At 41.7% G+C, this 26532-nt stretch overlaps 2 protein-coding genes across 3 annotated transcripts in view; both read left to right on the forward strand.

The window, feature by feature from the left end:
- The first annotated feature begins 9430 nt into the window (after nt 1–9430).
- Nucleotides 9431–12817, forward strand: MRPL54 (mitochondrial ribosomal protein L54). Its single transcript, XM_085847244.1, has 3 exons — nt 9431–9690; nt 10539–10698; nt 10837–12817. Exons 1-3 carry the CDS (start codon nt 9606–9608, stop codon nt 10970–10972), a joined length of 381 nt encoding a protein of 126 aa, XP_085703370.1. The 5' UTR covers nt 9431–9605; the 3' UTR covers nt 10973–12817.
- A 1867-nt stretch (nt 12818–14684) lies between these two features.
- HAUS6 (HAUS augmin like complex subunit 6) overlaps nt 14685–26532 on the forward strand; it is a 47082-nt gene continuing 35234 nt past the window's right edge. Inside the window, exons 1-6 of one of the 2 annotated variants that reach the window (XM_085847245.1) lie at nt 14685–15057; nt 21314–21409; nt 22404–22482; nt 22686–22815; nt 23239–23404; nt 25766–25852. In XM_085847245.1, coding sequence (XP_085703371.1) covers nt 14867–15057; nt 21314–21409; nt 22404–22482; nt 22686–22815; nt 23239–23404; nt 25766–25852 — 749 coding nt within the window. In that variant the 5' untranslated portion in view covers nt 14685–14866. The remainder of the gene's footprint in view (nt 15058–21313; nt 21410–22403; nt 22483–22685; nt 22816–23238; nt 23405–25765; nt 25853–26532) is intronic. The other variant, XM_085847246.1, reaches the window with a different exon arrangement.

The raw sequence follows: 26532 nt of genomic DNA on the forward strand, positions 1-26532 counted from the left end.
CCAGTGGACAACTGAAAACTGGAAGAAGGTCTTATGGACCGATGAATCAAAATTTGAAATCTTCGGTTCATCAGGCAGGGTTTTTGTACATCGTCGAGTAGGCGAAAGGATGGTTCCTCAGTGTGTGACACCAATTATCAGACATGGAGGAAGCGTGATGATCTGGGGCTCTTTTGCTGGATCCAGAGTCGGCGACTCGCACAGAGTGACTGGCACCCTGAACCAAAAGGGCTACCACAGCATTGTGCAGTGCCATGCAATACCCTCTGGTCTATGCCTAGTTGTTCAGTGGTTAATCCTACAGCAAGATAACAACCCAAAACATACCTCCAGGCTATGTCAGAACTACCTTAGAAGAAAGGAACAAGACGGTAAGCTTCAAATCATGGAATCGCCAGCACAGTCTCCAGACTTAAACCCCGAGCTGGTTAAACCCCGACTTAAACCCCGAGCTTAAACCCAGACAATCGAGCTGGTTTGGGATGAACTGGACAGAAGGGTGAAAGCAAAGCAACCAACAAGTGCAACACATTTGTGGGAACTTCTGCAACAGTGTTGGGAAGAACTTTCCAAACAATATTTGATTTTCATTGTAGAAAGAATGCCACGAGTGTGTTCAGCTGTTATAGCGAACGCAGTGAGCTTCATACTTAACGCATGCATGGGAGAGAATAGGGAACAACAACAAGAACAACAACACAATATGTTTGGCTATTTGGAATCCATGTCGTTAGCTATGACTTTTTGCTTCCGGTTGTTGTTAAACGCTGTGCGGTGTATAAACACGATTGGGTTTTATTTCTATCTTGTGAATATTACTTAACGCGTGCACATGAGAGATTAGGAAACAACAAAAACAACACAATACCATGGCAATTGTGAATCCGTGTTGTTGGCTATGATCATTTTGCTTCTCTTTTTTTTTTTGGCTTCTGTTTTTTTTTGTTTCTGGTTTTTGTCATGGGGAATGATGCATGCCAGGAGATAAAGGCATCGTCGGAGACATGAAAGACCCAAATAATATCAGACATGGTGTATATTTCCTCCACTGATTTTAATAAAGATATCTCCCGCATCATCAAAAAATAATTTTTAATCGTGATTTACGTTATTTGATCGCTAATTCCGAAGTAATCGGAAATTGCGTATACAGTTGTAGGTAAAGTCAGAAGCGAATGTAAGAAGAATACTACGTTCACTTCTAGAATTTATTTTTTTAGATGAGATCCTGTTCTCGGCGGGGTAGTTGTCGTTGTGAAGATAATGTTGAGGATTTTTTTGTTTTTCAGATGAGATCCTGTTCTAGGCGGTGTAGTTGTTGTTGTGAAGGTAATGTAGGGGTATAATGTTGAGGATTTTTTTGTTTTTCAGATGAGATCCTGTTCTAGGCGGTGTAGTTGTTGTTGTGAAGGTAATGTAGGGGTATAATGTTGAGGATTTTTTTTGTTTTTCAGATGAGATCCTGTTCTAGGCGGTGTAGTTGTTATTGTGAAGGTAATGTAGGGGTATAATGTTGAGGTAATATTAATTTTTTTAGATGAGATCCTGTTCTAGGTGGTGTAGTTGTTGTTGTGAAGGTAATGTAGGGGTATAATGTTGAGGTAATATTAATTTTTTTCGATGAGATCCTGTTCTCGGCGGGGTAGTTGGCGTTGTGAAGGTAATGTTGAGGATTTTTTTTTTAGATGAGATCCTGTTCTAGGCGGTGTAGTTGTTGTTGTGAAGGTAATGTTGAGGTAATATTTATTTTTGCAGATGAGATCCTGTTCTTGGCGGTGTAGTTGTTGTTGTGAAGGTAATGTTGAGGTAATATATTTTTTTTAGATGAGATCCTGTTCTTGGCGGGGTAGTTGCACGGACTTCTTATAATAACCTGAACCAGCAACGGCCTCTGTCGACTGAAGTCAGAGGTCGACTGAAGTCGCCATGTTGCGTTGCCAATCCGAATTCACAGATTGAATACCTGTATATTAATCTGTGCCGAATTTCTCGCTGGAAACAACATTTTTGTACAGCTTAATAAGAAGAACAGGATTTTCATTTCACTAACAACAGTCTCCGCCACCCATTATCACTACCAAGCTAATATAAGCTCTGCAGCACGAATCAATAAGGTGAGTGAGTACGAGGTGTCACAATTCTCATGAATGATTATCATATCATATGTCATATGATCTGATGATGATCAATGCAATGTGTATAGCTAACCCCCTATGGCCTATAATATGTGTATTATTATAGGCCATAAGGCGGTAGCTTTCAGCTACCCCCTATAATAATAGGCCTTATATCCTATAATTAATAATATATTGACCAATCATCAAAACATTGAACAGACATTGGACAACCTTAATAAATATGATCTATAATCTACAGACTAACCTATGGCCTCCTGTTAATATGTGTATATTATAGAGAGTAGCATTCTGTAGTCGGTCGAAGCATATTGAACCAGTACCAGTCTCATTAATGTTTTCATGATTGATCAATATATTGTTACGAATTTCGGCCCGCCCGGCGTGCGATCGGCCACGTAACTCGAATCGCGACCGCGTCACCCACCAGAACGGACAGTTCAGTCGTGACCCTCCTTGGAACTATCGCCAGGAGCTAGTCACGGGTGGGTCTTTCAACCCCACCACAATCGTGCCAATCGGCCACCCGCGCAGGATAGGGTTGTTCGCCAAACTCGACATACCTAAGTACCTGCGTGGGTAGTTAACCGGGCGATCGTACCTCGCCGCTGGCCGGCCTAGGACACGAACCGCTTAAGCGGTCCGTTCCGTGCTTCAGTGATAACCGAGCGGCGTTATCGCCGGCCCCGACGGACGTGATTATTTACCGGGTGCTTACACCCTTCTACCAATTCCTTCCGTGATGCAAGATGGAACTTTCAAACAAAGGAAAGGACGCAACGAAACGGGGAACAGTTCGACAAGTACATTTATTTCACACTCAGACAAGGCAAGCATGTATTCACAGCCATACAGTAGGAATGCAATTTACAAGCAAAGCAATGAAAGTAAGAATTACAACCGAATAAAGCAATGTCTATTTACATGTACTTAAACAGTTTCTACTTTACAAGACACGGCGCCACAACACGCATTCACACAAAAGCAAAGGAAAGACCCCCTCAAAGGCAAGGAAGTCAGACTGGGCCCGTGGGCCTAATGCGTGTGGAACCTGGAGGAGCGGCCAGGTCCACGAGACCGAAGGGTCCTACCTGCACCCTCGTGGCACGATGGCGGGCAAGCCGCGATGTCAGCGTAGCTGTGCCTGGCTTCGTGCCCCTGGCGTGGTCGGTGAGCTCTCTCCGGTGCTCCCCGTCTGCCTTTCCCGTCGGCTTTGAGCTCCGTCTCCCAACTAGACTGCCCCGCCGACACTGCAGACTTGACTTCTTCTGCCGATACTCCGCCGCTGCCACTCCACTGCTCCCACTTGGTTCTCTGCCGACGTACTGCACCTTTTTTTCTTCCGCGAGCTCGTGCTTATATAGCCCGGGGGAGGGGCGTCTATGTAAATTTCTGGATCACAGCGGGTTCGGAGGTGGGGCTATGCCACCCGATGCTCAGCCATTGGATGGATGAAAAGGGGGCGTGAAGCATTCCTGATCCGATTCTTGAGGCGAAAGGAACGCATTCACAACCCATGGCCCGGCGTGTGGTAGAAAGGCGGAGGTCGTGGGAGTTTGGTTGTTGGTGGGCGTCGTTTGAGAATGGCGGTGAAGCGATGTTTGCGGGGTGGAGTTGTGGAGGTAAAGAGGCGAAGGTGGGGGTGTTTGAGTAGTGGTTGCTTGGGAGTGATGTTGGTGGTGGCGATTTGGTTGTTGGGGGATGATTGGTCCAAAATAATGATAGAGAAAAGAAAAAGGGCTAACTCAAAGGATCTCAGCCATGTGAACACGGAAATTCCCTCTAAACAACGGTGGGGAAATCTAACTACACACATACTTATCGTCATAACTGATCTAAGGACCCTTTATGGTGTATTGTGAATTTCCACAGCCGTAACAATATTATAGGCCATAGTGGGTAGCTTAAAGCTACCCCCTATGTGAGTAGCTTAGAGCTACCCTGTATGGCCTATAATATATTGATCAATCATGAAAACATTGAACAGACATTGGACAACCGTAATAAACATGATCTATAATCTACACACTAATGAGACTGGTTTAAGATGCATTGACCTATAGAAGATGACGATTAACTATTATAATCGCAGTGGGTTGAAACATAAGATATGTCGAAACCAAGGAGAAACACTTCAATGCAAATGGTGAGTAAACTATTGATGTGCAAATAGGATCAGTTTGCTGAATTTTTTCCTGATGGGTTTATCTTTCGATCCAGTGTTCATGGTTCGAACAACATGGTGGAGACGAATCTTTGTGTAGCACTCACAGATGTGCTGTATGAGAGAAAAAATTGAATCCTAGATGCCTGGAAAACTCATTTCCGGCGTATTCCTGGATAATATCGGTTTTTTTCCATTTTCTTTAAAATTATCGACTGTACTTTGCCATCATTTAGATTGTTATACTGGCGTTTAGCGTTTAAATTGTAACTTCTTGAAATAATACTCTAAAAATAGATTGACGATTGAAAGAGAAAAAAAAGCGTCAATAATCGTATTCTTACCGATGAAAGGTGCACGTGGAGCTCTTCCCAGACTTATTATTGCATCCGAACGCCACTCATTGTGGAATTTTTACGTTTACCAGTTCAAAATACTGGCAAAATAGTTAAAACTCTTAATGCATCTTCAGGTTTTTTGAATTGCGCGCGATGAGCGAGTGGCAACGCAACATGGCCGCTGAGCCACTTCCGGTGACTTCAGTTCTCACTGCTGCGAGATGGCATTGCTGGTCCAGGTTATTATAAGAAGTCCGTGGTTCTAGGCGGTGTAGTTGTTGTTGTTGTGAAGGTAATGTTGAGGTATAATGTTGAGGTAATATTTATTTTTCAGATGAGATCCTGTTCTAGGCGGTGTAGTTGTTGTTGTGAAGGTAATGTATGTGGTGTACTGGATAGAAGATGCTTTGCAGGCAGACACGAGCGGGGGAACAGTCGAGCCGGGCTGTGTTGCACAAGCACAAGCGCGGGCGCGAGCGCGGGCGCGGGCGTACTTTGCCCGCGGCTCCCCTTTATTACGTATTCAGCACACGCACAAGCAGGGCAACTACAGCATCACTACAACGCCTCAGGCGGCGCGCACACCTTATATCCCTTGCAGACCCGATGACCACGACGACCCCTCCTCCCATCATCATGCCCCGCCCTGCATGCCCGCAGGCCACACCACAATGTAGAGGTATCGTGTTGAGGTAATATTAATTTTTTTTAGATGAGATCCTGTTCTAGGCGGTGTAGTTGTCGTTGCGAAGGTAATGTTGAGGTAATATTTATTTTTGCAGATGAGATCCTGTTCTAGGCGTAGTTGTTGTGAAGGTAATGTTGAGGTAATATTAATTTTTTTAAATGAGATCCTGTTCTAGGTGGTGTAGTTGTCGTTGTGAAGGTAATGTTGAGGATTTTCTTTTCAGATGAGATCCTGCTCTAGGCGGTGTAGTTGTTGTTCTGAAGGTAATGTAGAGGATTTTTTTTTTTCAGATGAGATCCTGTTCTAGGCGGTGTAGTTGTTGTTGTGAAGGTAATGTAGAGGTATCATGTTGAGGTAATATTAATTTTTTTAGATGAGATCCTGTTCTAGGCGGTGTAGTTGTTGTGAAGGTAATGTAGAGGTATCGTGTTGAGGTAATATTAATTTTTTTTAGAAGAGATCCTGTTCTAGGCAGTGTAGTTGTCGTTGCGAAGGTAATGTTGAGGTAATATTTATTTTTTTCAGATGAGATCCTGTTCTAGGCGGTGTAGTTGTTGTGAAGGTAATGTTGAGGTAATATTAATTTTTTTATATGAGATCCTGTTCTAGGCGGTGTAGTTGTCGTTGTGAAGGTAATGTTGAGGTAATATTAATTTTTGCAGATGAGATCCTGTTCTAGGCGGTGTAGTTGTTGTTGTGAAGGTAATGTAGAGGTATCGTGTTGAGGTAATATTAATTTTTTTTAGATGAGATCCTGTTCTAGGCGGTGTAGTTGTCGTTGCGAAGGTAATGTTGAGGTAATATTTATTTTTGCAGATGAGATCCTGTTCTAGGCGTAGTTGTTGTGAAGGTAATGTTGAGGTAATATTAATTTTTTTAAATGAGATCCTGTTCTAGGTGGTGTAGTTGTCGTTGTGAAGGTAATGTTGAGGATTTTCTTTTCAGATGAGATCCTGCTCTAGGCGGTGTAGTTGTTGTTGTGAAGGTAATGTAGAGGATTTTTTTTTTTCAGATGAGATCCTGTTCTAGGCGGTGTAGTTGTTGTTGTGAAGGTAATGTAGAGGTATCATGTTGAGGTAATATTAATTTTTTTAGATGAGATCCTGTTCTAGGCGGTGTAGTTGTTGTTGTGAAGGTAATGTAGAGGTATCGTGTTGAGGTAATATTAATTTTTTTAGAAGAGATCCTGTTCTAGGCAGTGTAGTTGTCGTTGCGAAGGTAATGTTGAGGTAATATTTATTTTTTTCAGATGAGATCCTGTTCTAGGCGGTGTAGTTGTTGTGAAGGTAATGTTGAGGTAATATTAATTTTTTTATATGAGATCCTGTTCTAGGCGGTGTAGTTGTCGTTGTGAAGGTAATGTTGAGGTAATATTAATTTTTGCAGATGAGATCCTGTTCTAGGCGGTGTAGTTGTTGTTGTGAAGGTAATGTAGAGGTATCGTGTTGAGGTAATATTAATTTTTTTTAGATGAGATCCTGTTCTAGGCGGTGTAGTTGTCGTTGCGAAGGTAATGTTGAGGTAATATTTATTTTTGCAGATGAGATCCTGTTCTAGGCGTAGTTGTTGTGAAGGTAATGTTGAGGTAATATTAATTTTTTTAAATGAGATCCTGTTCTAGGTGGTGTAGTTGTCGTTGTGAAGGTAATGTTGAGGATTTTTTTTTCAGATGAGATCCTGCTCTAGGCGGTGTAGTTGTTGTTGTGAAGGTAATGTAGAGGATTTTTTTTTTTCAGATGAGATCCTGTTCTAGGCGGTGTAGTTGTTGTTGTGAAGGTAATGTAGAGGTATCATGTTGAGGTAATATTAATTTTTTTAGATGAGATCCTGTTCTAGGCGGTGTAGTTGTTGTTGTGAAGGTAATGTAGAGGTATCGTGTTGAGGTAATATTAATTTTTTTTAGAAGAGATCCTGTTCTAGGCGGTGTAGTTGTCGTTGCGAAGGTAATGTTGAGGTAATATTTATTTTTTTCAGATGAGATCCTGTTCTAGGCGGTGTAGTTGTTGTGAAGGTAATGTTGAGGTAATATTAATTTTTTTATATGAGATCCTGTTCTAGGCGGTGTAGTTGTCGTTGTGAAGGTAATGTTGAGGTAATATTAATTTTTGCAGATGAGATCCTGTTCTAGGCGGTGTAGTTGTTGTTGTGAAGGTTAATGTGGAGGTATAATGTTGAGGTTATATATTTTTTTTCAGATGAGATCCTGTTCCATGGGGTGTAGTTGTTGTGAAGGTAATGTTGAGGTAATATTTATTTTTGCAGATGAGATCCTGTTCTCGGCGGTGTTGTTGTTGTTGTGAAGGTAATGTTGAGGTAATATTTATTTTTTTATATGAGATCCTGTTCTTGGCGGTGTACTTGTCGTTGTGAAGGTAATGTTGAGGTAATATTTATTTTTGCAGATGAGATCCTGTTCTAGGCGTAGTTGTTGTGAAGGTAATGTTGAGGTAATATTAATTTTTTTATATGAGATCCTGTTCTAGGTGGTGTAGTTGTCGTTGTGAAGGTAATGTTGAGGATTTTTTTTTTCAGATGAGATCCTGTTCTAGGCGGTGTAGTTGTTGTTGTGAAGGTAATGTAGAGGTATCATGTTGAGGTAATATTAATTTTTTTAGATGAGATCCTGTTCTAGGCGGTGTAGTTGTTGTTGTGAAGGTAATGTAGAGGTATCGTGTTGAGGTAATATTAATTTTTTTTAGATGAGATCCTGTTCTAGGCGGTGTAGTTGTCGTTGCGAAGGTAATGTTGAGGTAATATTTATTTTTTTCAGATGAGATCCTGTTCTAGGCGGTGTAGTTGTTGTGAAGGTAATGTTGAGGTAATATTAATTTTTTTATATGAGATCCTGTTCTAGGCGGTGTAGTTGTCGTTGTGAAGGTAATGTTGAGGTAATATTAATTTTTGCAGATGAGATCCTGTTCTAGGCAGTGTAGTTGTTGTTGTGAAGGTTAATGTGGAGGTATAATGTTGAGGTTATATATTTTTTTCAGATGAGATCCTGTTCCATGGGGTGTAGTTATTGTGAAGGTAATGTTGAGGTAATATTTATTTTTGCAGATGAGATCCTGTTCTCGGCGGTGTTGTTGTTGTTGTGAAGGTAATGTTGAGGTAATATTTATTTTTTTATATGAGATCCTGTTCTTGGCGGTATACTTGTCGTTGTGAAGGTAATGTTGAGGTAATATTTATTTTTGCAGATGAGATCCTGTTCTAGGCGGTGTAGTTGTTGTTGTGAAGGTTAATGTGGAGGTATAATGTTGAGGTAATATATTTTTTTTCAGATGAGATCCTGTTCCATGGGGTGTAGTTGTTGTGAAGGTAATGTTGAGGTAATATTTATTTTTTCATTGTAAAAAGACGGTTTAATTTGATATATTTAAGAAACAAATGTCAGAAGAATTCTACGTTCGCTTCTAGGCTTTGCCTATTCCATATTATCTGCAAAGGTGGCTACTTTTATGAGTCAAAAATTTACATTAAATTTTGTTCAACAAAACGATTCCATGATTTATTTTTTTTATCTGCAATTGTTTATTTGTTCTTTGCTTTAATTTCAGAGTAAATTGAAACATTAAACTGCTTAAATTTCAGTGAAAACTGTAAAAATTGGGGTGTTCTACAACCTTTGATCGGTGGTGTACATCCATAATACATGCACACAAACCATAACAGTGAATCTTGCAGTGTAGCTGGCACTTTGGCAGCGTCCTCATCGGTGGTGTGTGTTTCTCATTCATACCAGAGACAGATCTATATCTTAAGGCTTTGGACGTCTTTAATTGTAACGATGAAATGGAGGAACGTAATAATTTAACAATTCGTTGTAGTTACACCTTGGATGTGTTCCATTACCAATCAACTTGAAGAGCGATCGCCATAGTAATGAAGGCCTCGCTTGGTTTTAAGCACTCGAACGAAACGGTTGATAAGGAACGGCTCGCTTGACAAGCGATAGCAAGCTGACTGGTAATGGAATTATGGAACACATGTGGTCTCAGAAATGCCGAATTATTTTACACTTTCTCACGCCGACACGCGCTGGTTTGCTTATGTGCGGTGTATAAACGGCGGCGTTGTGCGATATTTCCAATTTTTTTTTCATCGACTTCGTATCTGGTGTCGATTGGCAATCAACTTTTGCAAGACTTTAATACGTAAAGCTTGGGGGGGGGGCAATAAATAAATAACAGTATCTCAAGGAAACGGAATTAAAATGCATTTGACGAATCCTAATCCACCACAGCGGCGATCGGGAGCCGCGCGCGCGACCGTGAGGTGCAATGGCGGCCGTGTGGAATGTCGCGAGACTTTGCAGAACGCGCCTTCCGCTGCAAACGCTCCAACGTTCTTACGCGAAGGCCTTCGGTATGTTTCCATTGTATCAGAGGGTACTTGGAGGTATCCATTACGGTAATTGTGAAAACGTGTCAAAAAAAAATGTGTGTCCTCGTGCGTCGGGCACACTGTAAGGTACTGTACAAGGTCGGAGTACACGGTATTTACATGTAATTAATATGGAATAGGCAAAGCCGAGAAGCGAACGTAGAATTCTTCTTGCATTCGCTTCTGACTTTACCTATAACTTGTTCACAGCTGTATACGCAGTTTCCGGTTACTTCAGCCTGGATTCGAGATCAGCGATCAAATAACGTAAATCACGATTAAAAATTATTTTTTGATGATGCGGGAGATATCTTTATTAAAATCAGTGGAGGAAAGGTACACCATGTCTGATATTATTTGGGTCTTTCATGTCTCCGCCGATGCCTTTATGTCCCGGCATGCATCATTCCCCATGACAAAAACCGGAAACGAAAAAAAAAACAACCAGAAACAAAACAAAAGCGGAAGCAAAAAGTCATAGCCAACGACACGGATTCACAATTGCCAGGGTATTGTGTTGTTTTTGTTTTTCCTATTCTCTCATGTGCACTCGTTAAGTAATATTCATAAGATAGAAATAAAACCCAATCGTGTTTATACACCGCACAGCGTTTAACAACAAGCGGAAACAAAAAGTCATAGCTAACGACATGGATTCCAAATAGCCAGCGCTATTGTGTTGTTGTTGTTGTTGTTGTTGTTTCCTATTCTCTCACGTGCACGCGTTAAGTATTAAGCTCACTTCGTTCGCAATAAATTAATAAACTTTAAATCGAAATTAAAATCGCTAAAATAACTTGTGCTCGGGTGCTTAACATCTAATTGTACAGGTTTCTCGAAAATGAAGGGAAAGCTTTTGGTGAAGGAAGAAATGAAGGAATTAGAGGTCTGCACCGACCCTGTGCTGCTCACTACTCACTGCATGGGGGTCAACGTATATAAGGAGGGTGGCGAGCAACCCCTTCGACCGGACAGCGAGTACCCGGATTGGTAAAGCATTTGTGGTTTGAGTCATTGGAGCATTTTATTTTTCTTTTCGTCTATGATCCAAATATTTTGTGAAGATTTTATTTAATTATTATTATTATTATGATTATTATCCAATTTATGTTGACCTTAATCTTCCAGGTTGTTTAAGATGGACCTCGGACCTCCAAGAAAGCTCTCTGAAATGGATCCAGACACGATGGATTACTGGGCTCTACTTTCCAAGCAACGGAAAAGGCACAATAACAAACTACGACGTGGTAAAAAGCAACTGTGATTGGCATCACCAGAAATTGCGTCCAAGCAGGAGCGCTACCAAATGTCTCGACTCCAGAACCCATGGATCGTGTTTGCGCAGACTGTCGGTTGCACCATCCCTCTTTGGGCCTAGGTGGCATGCCGGAGTGTTTGTGTAATCCGTTGTGATTGCATTTCCTCCTGTCTGCACCATTTTAAATGAATGCGAATTTTTCTCTCATGTCCTTTAACAATCCGTTTAACTTTGTCTTGGAACATCCTGTACTTCAAGCTGAGATTATTTTGTCAATGAAATAGGGGCTCATGGAAGTGTTGGACCAGTGTTTCTCAACCTTTTTTTGTCCCACGCCCCACTTTGATTTCCAAAAAAAAATCGTTCGCCCCACCATGATTGGAGACACAACAGTATATACTACATATGTATTCAAAAGTCTTTATTAAAACTTTATTGCAAATTCTATTCAATTGCTCCTCACTTTAATGGGAGCCCTGCCCTTGAGCTGGCTGCAGATTTGTTTGATTCGACGAACCAATTTTGTCAGTTTCAGCCTTAAATCACCACGTTTCGTGATTTCCAGTCGATTTCTCTTAGCTTGCAGCAAATCGGTAACAACACTAAATCCACATTCCACTAAATATGATGATGGAAAATTTATCAATACTTCCCTTGCCAAAGTAGTCGAGTTTGGGTATTTCTTTTCACTCTCCTCAAACAGCCACATCATGGTTCCTTTGATCTTGAAAAGAGTTTTGAATCCTCATGCCCCACCGAAATATTGCCACGCCCCACCTTGAGAAACACTGTGCTAGACCATGGTAGAATGCGGAGAGATACACCAACGCAGGTGTGGAGGGATACTTTGAGGAAGAATGAGAGGGTAAATATCGAAATTGCTGTTCAGGGTTGGTTGGGATGTAAATGTGTATCGCAGAATGGTTGCTCCCAGTGGGAGAATGTATTGCAAGTCATACAAAAATACCCCAATTCTGGGGGGTTATCCCATCCGTAATGACTGGTTCAACATTCTTTGCAGGTCTGCGAGTAAACCTCTCGTGTGACATTTGCAGTTCCTCCAATGAACCGAAAAGCATGTTTCGCTTGTATTTGTCAATAAATGTTTCTTGTCCACAACAAGGACATATGGTGTTTAAAATGCATTCTGTGTGGTGAACATTAACCGCCTGCACACCTTCCACCGTTGATCTACATTTCAATTCTCAATTACATTACTGGTGAGTAGTTTTACTGCTTACCAATGTACAGAGTGGCCACAAAGTCCCTATGGACGCAGTTAGAATTTATCTGTATGCTTCCCTCCGTTCTCCACACCAATTTGACTATTTCTCCATGTTCTTCTGGACATCATCTTCCATGTTGAGGGTGCGAGGTCATAAAAGCAGCCCCTGACAGCTGTATTGATATCAGGTGTAACATCGGACCATCTGTTTTCCAGGGAAAGTGCAAGTTCTGTGGTGTATTTTGCTTTCCTTAATTTGATTCTCAGGAAAATGTTCCAGAGTGGTTCGATTCGGTTCAAGTCATTGTTCTGAGTTGGTTGAGGACCATGATATTATGCCTTACTAGGAACAGTACCTTGCCCCAGTCCAGTGACTGAAACAGCAAGCAAAAGTACCCGTCCCCGGTAACTGGTAACGTTTAAGTTAATCAATCAATTTCAATGATTTCATGGATTTAAAAAAGGTTAATTGTGTTGCACTCATAGTTTTATGCAGAACCAAAGCTCTGAACTACTTGCACCTCCCACCGTAAAATGGTGGCACACCATTGGATGGTGGAGGTTCAGTTCATCTCAAAAGAGTGTTGAATATTCTGGTTGCGAAATAAAATTTGACATCAGCACTACTCATGCCTGTTCTTTGTCATTTCAAAATTGAATGTTGAGCTTTTCAAATGCAGCACAGGAAGTGGCTATTAAATTTGAACTCTATTAAATTTGATTCTTATTGCAACTCAGCGAGCATTCAGGAGGGAATTTCCATGCAGAAATTCCCCGTGTCGTAACACCACGACTAAATGTCCCATGTCGTTAACATTATTCTCTCCTTTGTCAGAAAATTTTATGAAGATGGTGGTGTTCGTCTATGTAAGCACGTGGAAGATCGTACAGTGAAGACACGAGACATGCAATCACCGAAGCCATCATTGCTCTTGATAACGAGTATAAAAGCCGGTCAAAAATGATGGGTTGGAATTATTTTATTCCAAATATTCAGAGACTGGAAGATATGATGTTTTTTCCGCAAGAAGCGTTATTTTAAAACACAGCATGTACAAATGTTTCCCTATTTTCTTTATCTTCTCGGACATTTCATTTCATTTCGACGGTCGAACCTCGTGAGCGTGCCAAAGTCTGAAGCCTCGGCCTAGCGTCAGGTGTGCTTCTATCTTCTTTATTTATTAGACATCCGACGGACGTAAATGAACAGTCGTTTTACTCTGCGCACGATACACATCACGTGCAGTGAATTTCACGTCCCCGTGCCTGGTATTTATTGTTATTTTTAAAACGCTTTTGTACACCGTCGTTGATGCCCAGTTTAAAGTCACCGTCTACAATTCCAATAGAAGATATGTAATTACTCGTTTATGAGAAATGTTTTTTGAGTTTTTTTAAAAAATTGTGAATTATAGAGCGGAGTGAACACACACTTGTGTTAAAAGATCGGCCTTTAAAACCATACTTCAATCATCCTCATGAAGGGGGACAGACAAATATACAAACACAAATACACTGAACACCCTGTATTTTATCCTGGTTGACAACACTTTGAAAGCAGCAATGAACGACGTACTGGTTCGATGCAGGGAGTGCATATACTTTGGTATCCTAAAAACATGATCACCTTTGTTCAGTCTTGTTTTATTACAAAAATCGATGTGTCAGATATTAATGCCACAACCTGTATGTCATCAGGATGGCCTAGTCTAGTGTGACGTACACTCACCTCCAACTCGAAGCTGTCTATCCTGGGTTCGAATCCCGACACAGCTATAAACCGTCATCCCAGTGTTTCACAAGCTCAGAGTGATTCATCAATGTGAGTGCCATCCCTCGGATGGACGTTAAACTCGGGGGTCTCGTCGATTGGAATTAGTTGGTCAACGCCATGAAGACCCCACGGTGTCCGTCGTGAAGACCAGGCGAGCTGTATCACCGGTTTCCTGAACAAATCAAAAATTCCTGCCCTCACCTTGATAGAACGCCGGGCCTGGCCAGCCGGTTCGTGAAAGCCTTGGGCCAAAAAACTTGTCACGGCCAACGCCACAATGAACGTGGGAATAATCGTGGCCATTAAAGAAAGAAGTGCTCGTATAATTACTGAGTATCATTGGATCATTGGGGATCTCGCACTCGATCGGGGTGATCGAAGGGATGAAGGTTTTAAAGGCTCATCTATTTCTCGCCTTCTTTACCTTAAAAGCGAACGCTCTTTGTATTGTTTCCACTGTGTAAATTATTCGATCTGAAATCATGGTGTTGTGACTGGGAAACTGCGTGTCGGCTGCGACGTTCTCTCCGAGAGGTGTATAAGCTTCAACACGCTGCTTCAATGCTCCGCCGCTAAGTTATTAATGAAGGAGGAACGAATCAAAATCGCAATGGTGCTTGCTCTTATAATCTTTGTGCGGTATTCTGGAGAGCTTATAAAAAAAAAACAACACAATTAATTTGATATATAATGTTAATGTTTAGTAACGTGCCGCGTGATTGGTTGAGCTCATCGCGCGGGAAGCCGGTTTTTCTCGAGTGAGGAGAAATATCCCTTCAGAGAAGGCATCGTGGAATTGTTGTATTTTTTTTTATTTTTTTACCAGCATGGTTCGATTTTCGCGATAGTCGTGAAATCGGGAGTAAATTGTTTTGTCGCCTGTTTGATTACTCGATCTGCGATGGCTGCGGCCGCTCGTGAAGACAAACTCTGCTGGTTGTTGCTCCAGCTGGGATTCGATCCTGCGCAAGTGGTTGCCCAGCAACCGCGATTCGTCTTTGACCGGTTTGTTTTAGATTGTACACCACTTGGAGTATCACCGTTACAGGCTCTTTCTCCACCACCGGCACCACTACCCGTCTACCGTAGTCCGTAGGTGTTTCCTTCACGAGCGCAACTACCAGTACCACGCACACCATGCTCTGTGCCACCAGAACAACCACATCCGCTACCACAACCTCCACCGGTCATTGCCATCACAACCCCCTGCTTTTGTTGTCCTCAATTTTGTCCGTTTCACTCAGCATTCTATGTTTGTCATGGCTCACGGGTCATGGCTCATGGTTATGGGTCATGACTCACGGGTCATGGCTTATGGGTCATGGCTCACGGGTCATGGGTCATGACTCACGGGTCATGGGTCATGACTCAGGGGTCATGGGCCACGGGTCATGGCTTATGGGTCATGGCTCACAGGTCATGGCTCATGGTTATGGGTCATGACTCACGGGTCATGGCTTATGGGTCATGACTCACGGGTCATGGGTCATGACTCACGGGTCATGGGCCACGGGTCATGGCTTATGGGTCATGGCTCACAGGTCATGGCTCATGGTTATGGGTCATGACTCACGGGTCACGGGTCATGGGTCATGGGTCATGGCTCACGGGTCATGGCTCACGGGTCATGGCAGCCTCACTTCCAGTGATACAGTGAGACCTACTAAAGATAAATCACATGATGCATGTGCAATGAAGACCTGGGTGCAAGAAGTACTTAAGTCACATTTTTGAAAAAAAAAATGAGCTGGCACCAGTACTATCTATCTGTCTATAATTCCAGGTGTGTGTGTGTGTGTGTGTGTGTGTGTGTGTGTGTGTGTGTGTGTGTGTGTGTGTGTGTGTGTGTGTGACCCCCCTGTTTCTCGACAACCACTGGTTTGATCTAATTGAAACTTGCCAGGTATATTGCTGGGGACCTGAGCATGTGCCTTTTCAAGGTTTGATATTAATCGGACAAGTGGTTCCCAAGTTATGGCCATTTATTTACCAAACCAATGACAGGACACATTGCTGTGTAGGAGTGGCCGATGGGGAAAGGGCGCCTTGGTTACCGTGGCGTAGGAGTGGCAATGGTCAATGGCAGCGAATGTCATGGCAAGCAAAGACAGGGAGGTAAACTTGATTTTAATTAACTCTGTGTGTGTAAGTATCACAGCAGTTGTTACTTCAATGCAAGCGATAATTCGCGGAATGCATGTGAACATTCCGTACGGGTACGCACTATTTCTGGATAGTGATGACTTACTGTATTCTAAGAATTTCTTGTGCGCATTTATGGATAAACACAATGCCCCAATCCAGTCGTTTACGAAAGCGAAGGAACGGACTGTGTGGTTGTTTGAAAGTTTTTTTTTTTTTTTTTTTTTTTTTTTTTTTTTTCACGTACGGCCACGCACGTACTAGTAATCTATAATGGCCAGAGCATCATTTGATACCAAAAAAATCCGAAAATAAGTATTCAAGTCCTGTATATTGGTATATAGTCATTGTTGAATTCACTAAAATGTAGTGCAAGAAATACCCAAGTCCATAATGTTTGAGCAAGAAGTTCCTAAGTCCATGACTGTCTTTGAAAATGGCGACCATGGAGGCTGGACAGCATGGTGTGAATGAGGATAACCCTGATAACAGGCATGACTGGGGCAAAAAAACGTAAAATAAACCCTGGAGACTGGGCTAGAAAGAGAATGAAGGATGCCAAAGCATCAGATATGTAGTTTCTATGCATTATACTTTGCTGGCACCAAAGTTAGGTTTTCTTTTATTTAGGACATTAATTTCCGATTTAACCGAGTAATTTTGGACTTAAATGGGTAATATTGTAGTTAACTGAGTATTTCTGCTTAAAATTAAACGACGAAAGGCAAGGAGACGTAGCAAAAATAACTGTTTGGCAATCAAAAATGAGCAATAAAGGGCTTTGTGTGTTAAAAGTCCCCAAGTCCAGGTATTTAGCCACAAAAGTACTAAAGTCCAAAACTAATTTTCTCGTTTTTTTTTGTAATAAAGGATTATTTTTTCCACAAAAAAGGGTTTGTCTGTATAGCCCCTGGAACCAGCAACAGGCTCCATAGTATGCCACCTTAAAAAAAAAGTATCTGCAGCATGTTTTAAAAACTTTGATCCTCAATATCTAAAAAGTGTTATTTTGTGATTAAAGTACTTCTTGCACTCAGGTCTTCAATTAGCAACTAAAGAATTATAACCTGAATTCCGTAACAAGCAAAGAATGACTGAACATCTGCACCCAGTCACTTGTTACCCTGCCACACACACAAAGCGAAAACCAGAGTGAGATAATAGGAGTGAGATAATATTTTTACTGTCTGTTGGGGAGTCGATCCAGTCGAAAAAAATTTTTTTTTTTCAAAAAAAAAAACTTTGTTCTACCCTTATTATCACTTTTACCGTCGATATGTCTGTCTGTCTGTCTGTCTGTCTGTCTGTCTGTCTGTCTGTCTGTCTGTCTGTCTGTCTGTCTGTCTGTCTGTCTGTCTGTCTGTCTGTCTGTCTGTCTGTCTGTCTGTCTGTCTGTCTGTCTGTCTGTCTGTCTGTCTGTCTGTCTGTCTGTCCCTCTGTTCAGTCCAGTGCTCCGTTAATACAATGGCGATTTCGATGAAACTTGGTTGGTAGGTTCATTCCATGACCTAGTTGTGTGCAAATGAGAACCGTTGCTATGGACACCACCATTGCCTAGCAACGGGACTTTGAAATTTTTGAAAAATCATAAAAAAAATTGTTTTTTGTCGACAATCAAAAATCGGGCCCCGAGCGACTGTGGGCAGTACATTCAGCCATATTGTCAAAAATTTGCAGCCGGATCATATGAAAACTGTCAGAGAAGATAGACTTTGAATGAACCCTGGTCGAAAACAATAAAAAAACGAAGTTCGTTATATCTCAGAGATTGAGTCAGATATACATGAAACTGGTATGGTAGGTTCATGTTATGTCCTAGTTATGTGTGAGAAAGAACCGTTGCTATGGATCCCTCCGTTGCCTAGCAACGGCCGAAAAACCTCTAAATGTGGGGGTATTTTAACGAAAAAACAATCTGCAGCATTAACCCTTGAAGCTGGAATGATGAATTTTCTTGTGCTTAATCCTCAGGTCATTCCCAATTGAACGGGCCCATCGCGTCAGGTTCTATTGGGAAGGCGACTACCCATGTCCGCCTACTGGCTTGTCTGTCTGCAGGCCTTGTATTTTCAAAATCGGACGGGGCTGATAAATAGGCCTCGTCATGTGGGGTGAGGGGGCTGATTTTTGCCCACGGGGCTGATTTTAAAATTGCTTCAAAATCTTGTGAATTGGATTTTGTAAATTGTTTTAACATGTGGTCCAGATTGACCAATGTCCGTACAAACTGAACTGCCAAAGAATCTGAATAAACTGAGCCTAATCCTAACTATGTAATTTCAAAATGTATCTTAAACGGCCCTTCTTGGGGCCAAACACAAAGTTCTGAGAAACAGAACTTTCTACTCAAGCACAGGACTTTCCCACAATCCTTTTCATTAAAAAGTATTAGAACTAAGTTGTCTTTGTTGTTGTGGATTATTACCTGTAATGACAAATGTTCTGACAATTTGCATGAATGATGTGCCGGTACAATACATTACATGTATGCCATTAAGCTGGGACCATTCAAGTATTACGTACACAAGTCCAACCCATTTCTCCCCCTGGACCAGCCCACTGTGTTCAACATATACATGGGGATAAATCTTGACTTTTCACTGCCATTACCTTGTCATGTAGGTTGTACTTGAATGTCCACACCTGGATCCACCAGCAACATAGTAATAATGTCAAAATATTTATTCTCGTAACACATTTAAAACTTTATTCGCTGCAAAGCTGAATGGCCAAAAAAAAAATCTGAACAGTCACAAATTTAATGAGTTTATTGATGCATTTCTGTCTCAACAAAACTAATTTATCTGCAAGTATCTCTCTCTCCAGTCCAATAACATAACAGATACATGTGTTCAGTACATTCTGCCAAATACTAATGAACTTTAGTAGGTTTAGTATTGATGTAAATCTTCAGGCAGAAACCCTGAAAAGTCATTATCATCAGATAATTGTGAAAGAGATTCATCCCCTGAGCTACCTGAAGATAAGTCCAACACGACAGTATTCTCATCATCTGTGGAGATGGCTTCAACCATGTCATTGTCCGTTTCTCGCATCCAAAAGGAGAACAATGGTGTTGAACAAAGGTGTTTTGTTTTGCCATACAGGTAATGTTGGCTTTTTTTTTTGGTAAAAAAAGTTTTTTTTTTCACAGCTTAATTTTACGGGGCCGATTTAAAAAAAAAAAAAAAAAAAATAAATAAATAAATAAAAAAAACCCTGAAAATCGACCACCGGGTCGATCACGGGGGCGAGGCCGATCGGCCCCGTCAAAATGCAAGCCGTGTGTGTCTGTCCCTCTGATTGGTCCAGTGCTCCGTTAATACAATGGCGATTTCGATGAAACTTGGTTGGTAGGTTCATACCATGACCTAGTTGTGTGCAAATGAGAACCGTTGCTATGGACACCACCGTTGCCTAGCAACGGGACTTTTAAATTTTTGAAAAATTATAAAAAATTAATTTCTTAAAAAATCGGGCCACGAGCGACTGTGGGCAGTACATTCAGCCATATTGTCAAAAATTTCCAGCCAGATCCTATGAAAACTGTCGTAGAAGATAGACTGAATGAACCCTGGTCGAAAACAATAAAAAAACGAAGTTCGTTATTATATGTCTCAGAGACTATGAGTCAGATATACATGAAACTGGTATGTTAGGTTCATGGTATGTCCTAGTTGTGTGTGAGAGAACCGTTGCTATGGACCTCTCCGTTGCCTAGCAACGGCCGAAAAACCTCTATGTGGGGGTATTTTAACGAAAAAACAATTTGCAGCATTAACCCTTGAAGCTAGAATCATGAATTTTCTTGTGCTTAATCCTCAGGTCATTCCCCGTCGAACGGGCCCATCGCGTCAGGTTCTATTGGGTAGGCGACCACCCATGTCCGTCTACCGGCTTGTCTCTGTCTGTCTGGCAGGGAAACAAGATTAAAAATCATTCCAAACAGGTAACTTACCGTATGTCAGGACATCATAAAGGACACAAACAATAGGCACGAAGAACCAACGTAACACTTCCAGATTTTGTTTTGTTTCTTCGACATTTCCAATCTTTATTTCATTTCAATTTAATTATACACTTGAACACCGCAGAACACAATTCGCCTTCTTCCACTTTCAAACCCCTTCTGTTTAGCAGTAGTTGGACATGTTAAATAAGGTGGTGTATAAGACACTGCACCGACTTGCGGTTTGTGAGGAGAGGGTGAGGGGGGGGGGAGTGGAGTTAGTTGAGGACTTGAAGTCATATTTTATGTTCTGTGGGTTCCTGCTCGTCTATATAATAATATTCTTGTTCGTCCATCTGTCTGTGTAACTTTCCGTTCCACCCACTGGTTGGACAGTTCGCCTGACGCCACCTTCAATTTCAACCTGAGAAAAATCATACGTCCACCATGTTGGTGCTTCCTGTTATGCACAGCCAAAGACCTCTTCGAAGCTGTTATATTCAATCACCATGCCCTCCCGATAAATTTTCTCTTCAGTGTAAAACGACCAAAGCGACAGTTAAAAGGATTTTGAGCCGATATCAATCATGGGCCTTGTGAATATCGGCCTCAGCAATCGATCCAATGATCTTTTGACCATACACCACCCAAATAATTGTGGCATTCTTTCAAGCAGGGCTTTTACTGCAGAGGTTATGCAGGTCCTTGCTATAATTTCCGACTTTACTTTTAAACGACTCGACCAGGGACCATGAAACCCATGTCAATGCAAAGGTTGGGCTTGGGATCTGAGGATCCCGAGTTCAAATCCCACTCATCTGTTGACTTATTACGAGGTGGGGTTGATTCAGTCTGTCATCCTTCCGAGGTCGGAAAAATGAGTACCAGCTTGCTGGGATGATTGAGTCATTCGAATATCCTGTATAGGAGTGGAGACCTGTCTAGCATTGTGCCCGGTAGCCAAGGAGACTGCTTCCGCAGTACCAATGCTCTGTACAGAGTATGGTCCAAATGGATGGATGAATGGATCCTGATATGTTTTTTTTTTTTTTTTCTTTTTCTGACTGGTACCTGCCATGCTAATTGCTAAAGTGTATGACAACCAATAACCCATACACTCCAGACAAAGCCAAAAGCATTTTGAAGAAATTATGTGATTGTAGATTTGGTGGGTACATTTTGCTTTTGTTGTAAGTTTAGGGTGCTTTGGTGCTGAATGTTTTTGGCCACAGTGTCAAAGGTGCTGTTTATACACAGGGAACTGTTCCATAAACCCAACAGCAAGGCGTTTGAGCACATCACTCATTTCCTTCTCTCTCAGCTGGACCCTGAGGCGGCTTATAAACACTTCAGGTGGGTTATCAGCATTCTTATCCCCTCTCTCTTATCGACCTATTTCATGACTTGGTAAAAATACATTTTCGCCGAGTATGTTGGTCTGTAGCATTTGTCTGTCTGTTTGTCACACGATTTTTGGTCACAGTTTTTAAAGAATCGTTCTGAAATTGTTTGTGTATGTAAGCGACTGGCCAAGGACAGCATCGCTTAATTTTGGTGAAGGTTCGAATCTGGATCCGGATCTGAGAATTTTTAAAGTGATTCTTGACCATTGAGAGATCGGGCCAAAAACAATATATAGCATAATATCTCAAAAGGTTAGCCATGGATTCCGACGAAACTTGGTGGACAGGTTGGGTGTCTGACAAGGAAGAATTGATTAAATTTTGGTGAAGATCCGAATCCGGATATGAGAATTATTTAATTTCATTGTCATTCTTCACCAGTGAGAGGTGGGGCTAAAAACGATATCGCATGATATCTCAAAAAATTGTGGACGGATTCGAATGAAACTTGGTGGACAGGTTGGGTGTCTGACAAGGAAGAATTGATTCAATTTTGGTGAAGATCCGAATCCAGATATGGATACGAATTTTTTTTTTTAAGTGATTCTTCACTGATGAGAGATTGGGCCAAAAACGATGTTTCGCGTTGTGGATCTCAAAAAGTTGTGGATGAGTTGTGACAAAACTAGATGGATGAGGTGGTTAGGTGACTAGAACAAGCCAATTTGATTTGTTCTGGATTCAAATTCGACCCATCAGTGGGATACAAAATTTAAACTGCTCAGCCTGGCGGAGGTATGCGCTCGACCGAGTGCCGTTCTGCTTCGCCAAGTGTCACTCTCTCAGTAATTTTTCATGTAAATGTTTTTACTTTTAAAATTCGTTGCAAATCATGTATAACGGTTCAAGTAATTAAATACAGGAATTTTGAAGGACCATCCTAGCCTGGGTTGGTTTTATTTTGTTGTCACTTCACTCTTTTGGTGTACATGTTTTCTGAACAGGTGTTGCTGGCCCATTGTGAACAAGAAAGATGAACAGGAGTTTCGAAAAATCTGCTGCACATGGCTGCGCAAACTTTCAGTAGGCCTTGATTGATGACCATTCAATACTTCTTTCTGTACCTTGTGTAGTGTGATAATTTGAGTCTATATTGCTTTTCTACTGATTGATATCATTGTCTGTTTTTGCCAGTACCTATCTTTGGTATTGGAGCTTGATGTTGGAAAATTTTAATGGGAAAGGTGTGGTCCAGAAAGCAAAGTCTTTGGGTTCATGTTTGCCAGGAAGAAAGCAGTGACCCAGGATTTCCCAAAGTCCAAGGTTCGCTCCTCCTGGCACCTGGTGGGCCCAGGTTTATCTCGCTCATGTACCACTTTGCGAAGCACGTGTTGTGGCGACGCATGCGGAAACTTGGTGAGCAAGGCAGACAAATGCTGAGTCTGCACGTTTGAGTGGAGGGAGTATTTTATTAATCCTGCCATTATTTGCCGATTTGGTGCATGTGCACAAATGCTGGTGGAAATACAGTGACGTCGTACCATTATAAAATCTGTTAGCATCGTCAACTCGTATGACTGGTTCGAACAAGAGCTTGCCTGCTGGGCAGCTGAGCTAATTGGTTGCGCCTCCAGTTTTGATTATGGATCTTCCTGGCTACATCCAGCTTTTTGTAATACCATTTTAATTTATTGCTTAAGCATGTTATTATATCAGCCGTGGATTGCTGGAGAGGTGGGGGAGACTGCATCATGTGTGCTTCAATTGTGATACATTTGAGTCAAGGTGAGGGTTTTTATTTTTTTTATTTTTATTTTTTGATGATCATTTCTGTTGCAGATCCCTCTTTATCTCCGAATGAGGCATTCCCACGGCCTGTCTGTTCCTTGTACTTGGATGCTGCTGCCAGATCATTAATGGTGCGCGTGGCCCTGTCTCACCGGCGGCGTGCACACATTGTCTCGAGCCTTCGGCAGCAGCTACAGCAATTCTGGAGTTACATGCGGTGAGATGGGAAGTGTCAGCCTTCCTGTATTGTGTTTAATTACCACGCACCTGTGCCCTGGTTTGAAGGATTTACGAACAGATTTGGATGTTTTTTTTGTCTTCATCGTAAAGCTTTGGATTTATAATACAATGCAGTCTCAAAATTTGTTTGAAGAAGCACCTTAGAGGTTGATGAATGGGGAAAAAATTAACGCTTGTCTGCTATTGTTTAATTATTCATATTCTTCGGAATCATTGTGCTATCATTATTGACATGTGATGTCATCAGCGCCAGTGGTCTTCCAGCAAGGTGCGTACTAATATCAAATTTCAGGGATTTGGTTGCAAATGGTACTGTATTTTGTGTGGCTTGTGGGTATAATAACAGAGGGGAAATTGTGTTCGGGGATTGGTTTACATTGTTTCCTGAAGGATCCTATGATTATAACACTCGTGCTTTCATACTAAAGTATGCAATTTGGTGTCTCTGTCTGTCTGACCACGATATGTTTGGTTGTTACATATCCAATCTCAAGACAATTGCTAGGGGGACTAGGACGTTGTATGATGTTGACGGATGTTCCATCCATCGGGACCATACTCTGTGCAGCGTTGGTGCTGCCTAAGCAGTCTCCTTGGCTATTGAGCTGGCTATTGGGTACAATACTGGACGGGTCGCCACTCCGACACAGTATACCAGCATGGTGGCACTCATTTTGCTGACCTCGGAAGGATGACAGGCAGAGTCACCCCACCTGGTGTTAATTCAACAGCCGAGCAGGATTTGAACTCAGGATCCTAGGATCTCAAGCCCACCACACAAACCATTAAGCCAACACCAGGCATGACGGATGTTGAAGTGACTTAATTTTCACCCCCCTTTTCCCCATGGGGGTTTTCCACCTTGGACAAACTCTGTGTTAGGGTGTTTGAATAGCTCACTGTGACGTTTCGTGGGACATACCTCCAGGAAGTAATAATTATTATAACTACAAACTATTCAGCCAAGTCTGTCCAACTTATTATTACCTTTTTAAACAGTCGCTACTGTTTAACAATAAACTGAAAGCGATTTGGAGGAAACCTGACGTCCTTGAGGCATTCTATGCTTTTCGCGTCCACCACGGACAAACAGATCCGAGCCGTTTGGTCTTGTTTGAAAATAGTGGGGGAGATATTGTAATTGGCTCTGTCTGCCTTGTCTGTCCATCATGCTATCTCCTCTTAAACCTTTGAGAAGAAGTTCACCAAACTTGGCAGTTATGATAACCACACGACATGAAGGTGCAAGAGCAGTATCATTTTTGGCTCCACTCCCTCAGATGGGGTTAAAAGGTCAAGTACCAAAATTCAATTATGGGCACATTTTAAAACATTTTTAAATGAAACTTTGCATATGCAATCAACATTGGGAGACCCATGGAATATGGAACGAGTTATTTATTTATTTATTTGACTCTGGGTTCTTGCCCCAGAGGGTAGGGACTTAGGGTGATAAAGGTCAAAACAGGAAAATAATTTTTAACTAAATTTGATATTGTGCCATTCCTTGTGGAACTTTTTGCCATGTTTCAACTTTGCTTTAGGTGGGAAGCACAGGGATTGCGATGGTGCGCCATCGACTTCGCTCTCGTTCAGGTGTGGGGACATGGTATGAAACGGGATAACTTTCACTCCAATGAAGCGCAGTAGTGCATGTTCTGCCCATTTTATACTCAAGAGAACATACCACCTCAATTGAGATGCCATCCCAACAATTTTAATCAAAGGTGGTGAATTCAACCCCAAACATTTTTTTGAATACATCATGTGGAAAATGCAAACTTCCTGACGACGTCTGCCGTAACAGGTTTCCTCCTGACCACCATTCCTTGAAGTGCATATTGAAAGTGATGATGCTGCCGGGTGGGGATATTTGCTATGTTTTTATTTAATTTTGATTACATGATGTGTGTAGTATTTTTCATGAATGATCAAATGCGGTTCGGTTGTTTTGCATAACATGTTGGATATATTGACAGGTATTTAAGTGTCAAATATTGTACTGTTAATAGCAAATGTGCAAGTCAGCGTTATAGTTTATAAGTCACTGTTCAATGTTACTGTTATTGGTGTGATCTGCATTTTCTCATAGAAAAGTCTGATTGCAAAATGGATGTAAACCTCATGATACTAATTGCAAAGGTCAACCCACTATGACATTATTGTGAGAGGATTGAAGCAATACTGCCTTTAGTGCATGGTACACCCCTGGCTTGGGACATTGCTGATTTTGTCTTAGCTTCTTCTTCTTCTTATTCTTCTTCGTTTTCCTCTTCCTCGTCCTCGCAGTAAATGTATTTTTTTTGTGCCCCCTAACCTAATGTCCTGCGCATTTCAGATCGGAAAGCAAGGCTTGCAGAGATATCACAGATGACACGCAGAGGCTGGCTGGTGAAATTTCTGCAGTATTGCCTGAAAAATTAGAGTAGGTCATGTCTTGGTTTTTATTGGATTCACTATATATGCTAGATATCCGTGTGTGTGTGTGTGTGTGTGTGTGTGTGTGTGTGTGTGTGTGTGTGTGTGTGTGTGTCTGCAACACGAGGCTCCACAGCACGAACCAGCAAACCGATTTCGATGAAACTTTGCCAACATTTGCAATATGTGCTGGGAATGTGCGCGTTTGAATTTCATTGCCTGGCAACCACCCGTTGCTGCGCAGCGGCCGAAAAACCGTGTACAGTATTTTCAATACTTGTCCTTCAGTTTTGAATGTAGAGAAACGAGACTTCGGAATTAAACACTTCGAGATATTTAGAAAATTTAACTTGAGCCGATTTTTGATTGAGGTTTTATTTTTCTAATGGTCGTCCTTCAAAAATCGGGTGTCTATTTTCCGTCATTTTTTATGAGGGGCTAAGGAAAGTGGGCGGAGCTTAGGGAAAGTGGACGTGGTTGATTAAAAGTGGGAGTGGTGGAGGAAAGTGGGCATCGCTTATGGAAAGTCGGCGTGGCTTATGAAAAATATTCTGTGGCTCAGGAGATGTGGTCTAACGAGCATTGAGAGAAGTTTATCGGGTTGTGTGTGTGTGTGTGTGTGTGTGTGTGTGTGTGTGTGTGTGTGTCTGCACCGCGAGGCTCCACAGCACAAACCAGCAAACCGAT

The sequence above is a fragment of the Eptatretus burgeri genome, chromosome 11 (assembly GCF_056783735.1).
Source record: "Eptatretus burgeri isolate ZD-2024b chromosome 11, Ebu_testis_v1, whole genome shotgun sequence".
NCBI classification, from domain to species: Eukaryota; Metazoa; Chordata; class Myxini; order Myxiniformes; family Myxinidae; genus Eptatretus; species Eptatretus burgeri.

What these genes read in the sequence shown, in the direction of transcription:
- MRPL54 (XM_085847244.1), top strand. Translation starts at nt 9,606, where the DNA reads ATGGCGGCCGTGTGGAATGTCGCGAGACTTTGCAGAACGCGCCTTCCG. An exon ending in TTCTTACGCGAAGGCCTTCG is followed by an intron (nt 9,691 to 10,538) that starts GTATGTTTCCAT and finishes CTAATTGTACAG; the next exon opens with GTTTCTCGAAAATGAAGGGA. An exon ending in GACAGCGAGTACCCGGATTG is followed by an intron (nt 10,699 to 10,836) that starts GTAAAGCATTTG and finishes TTAATCTTCCAG; the next exon opens with GTTGTTTAAGATGGACCTCG.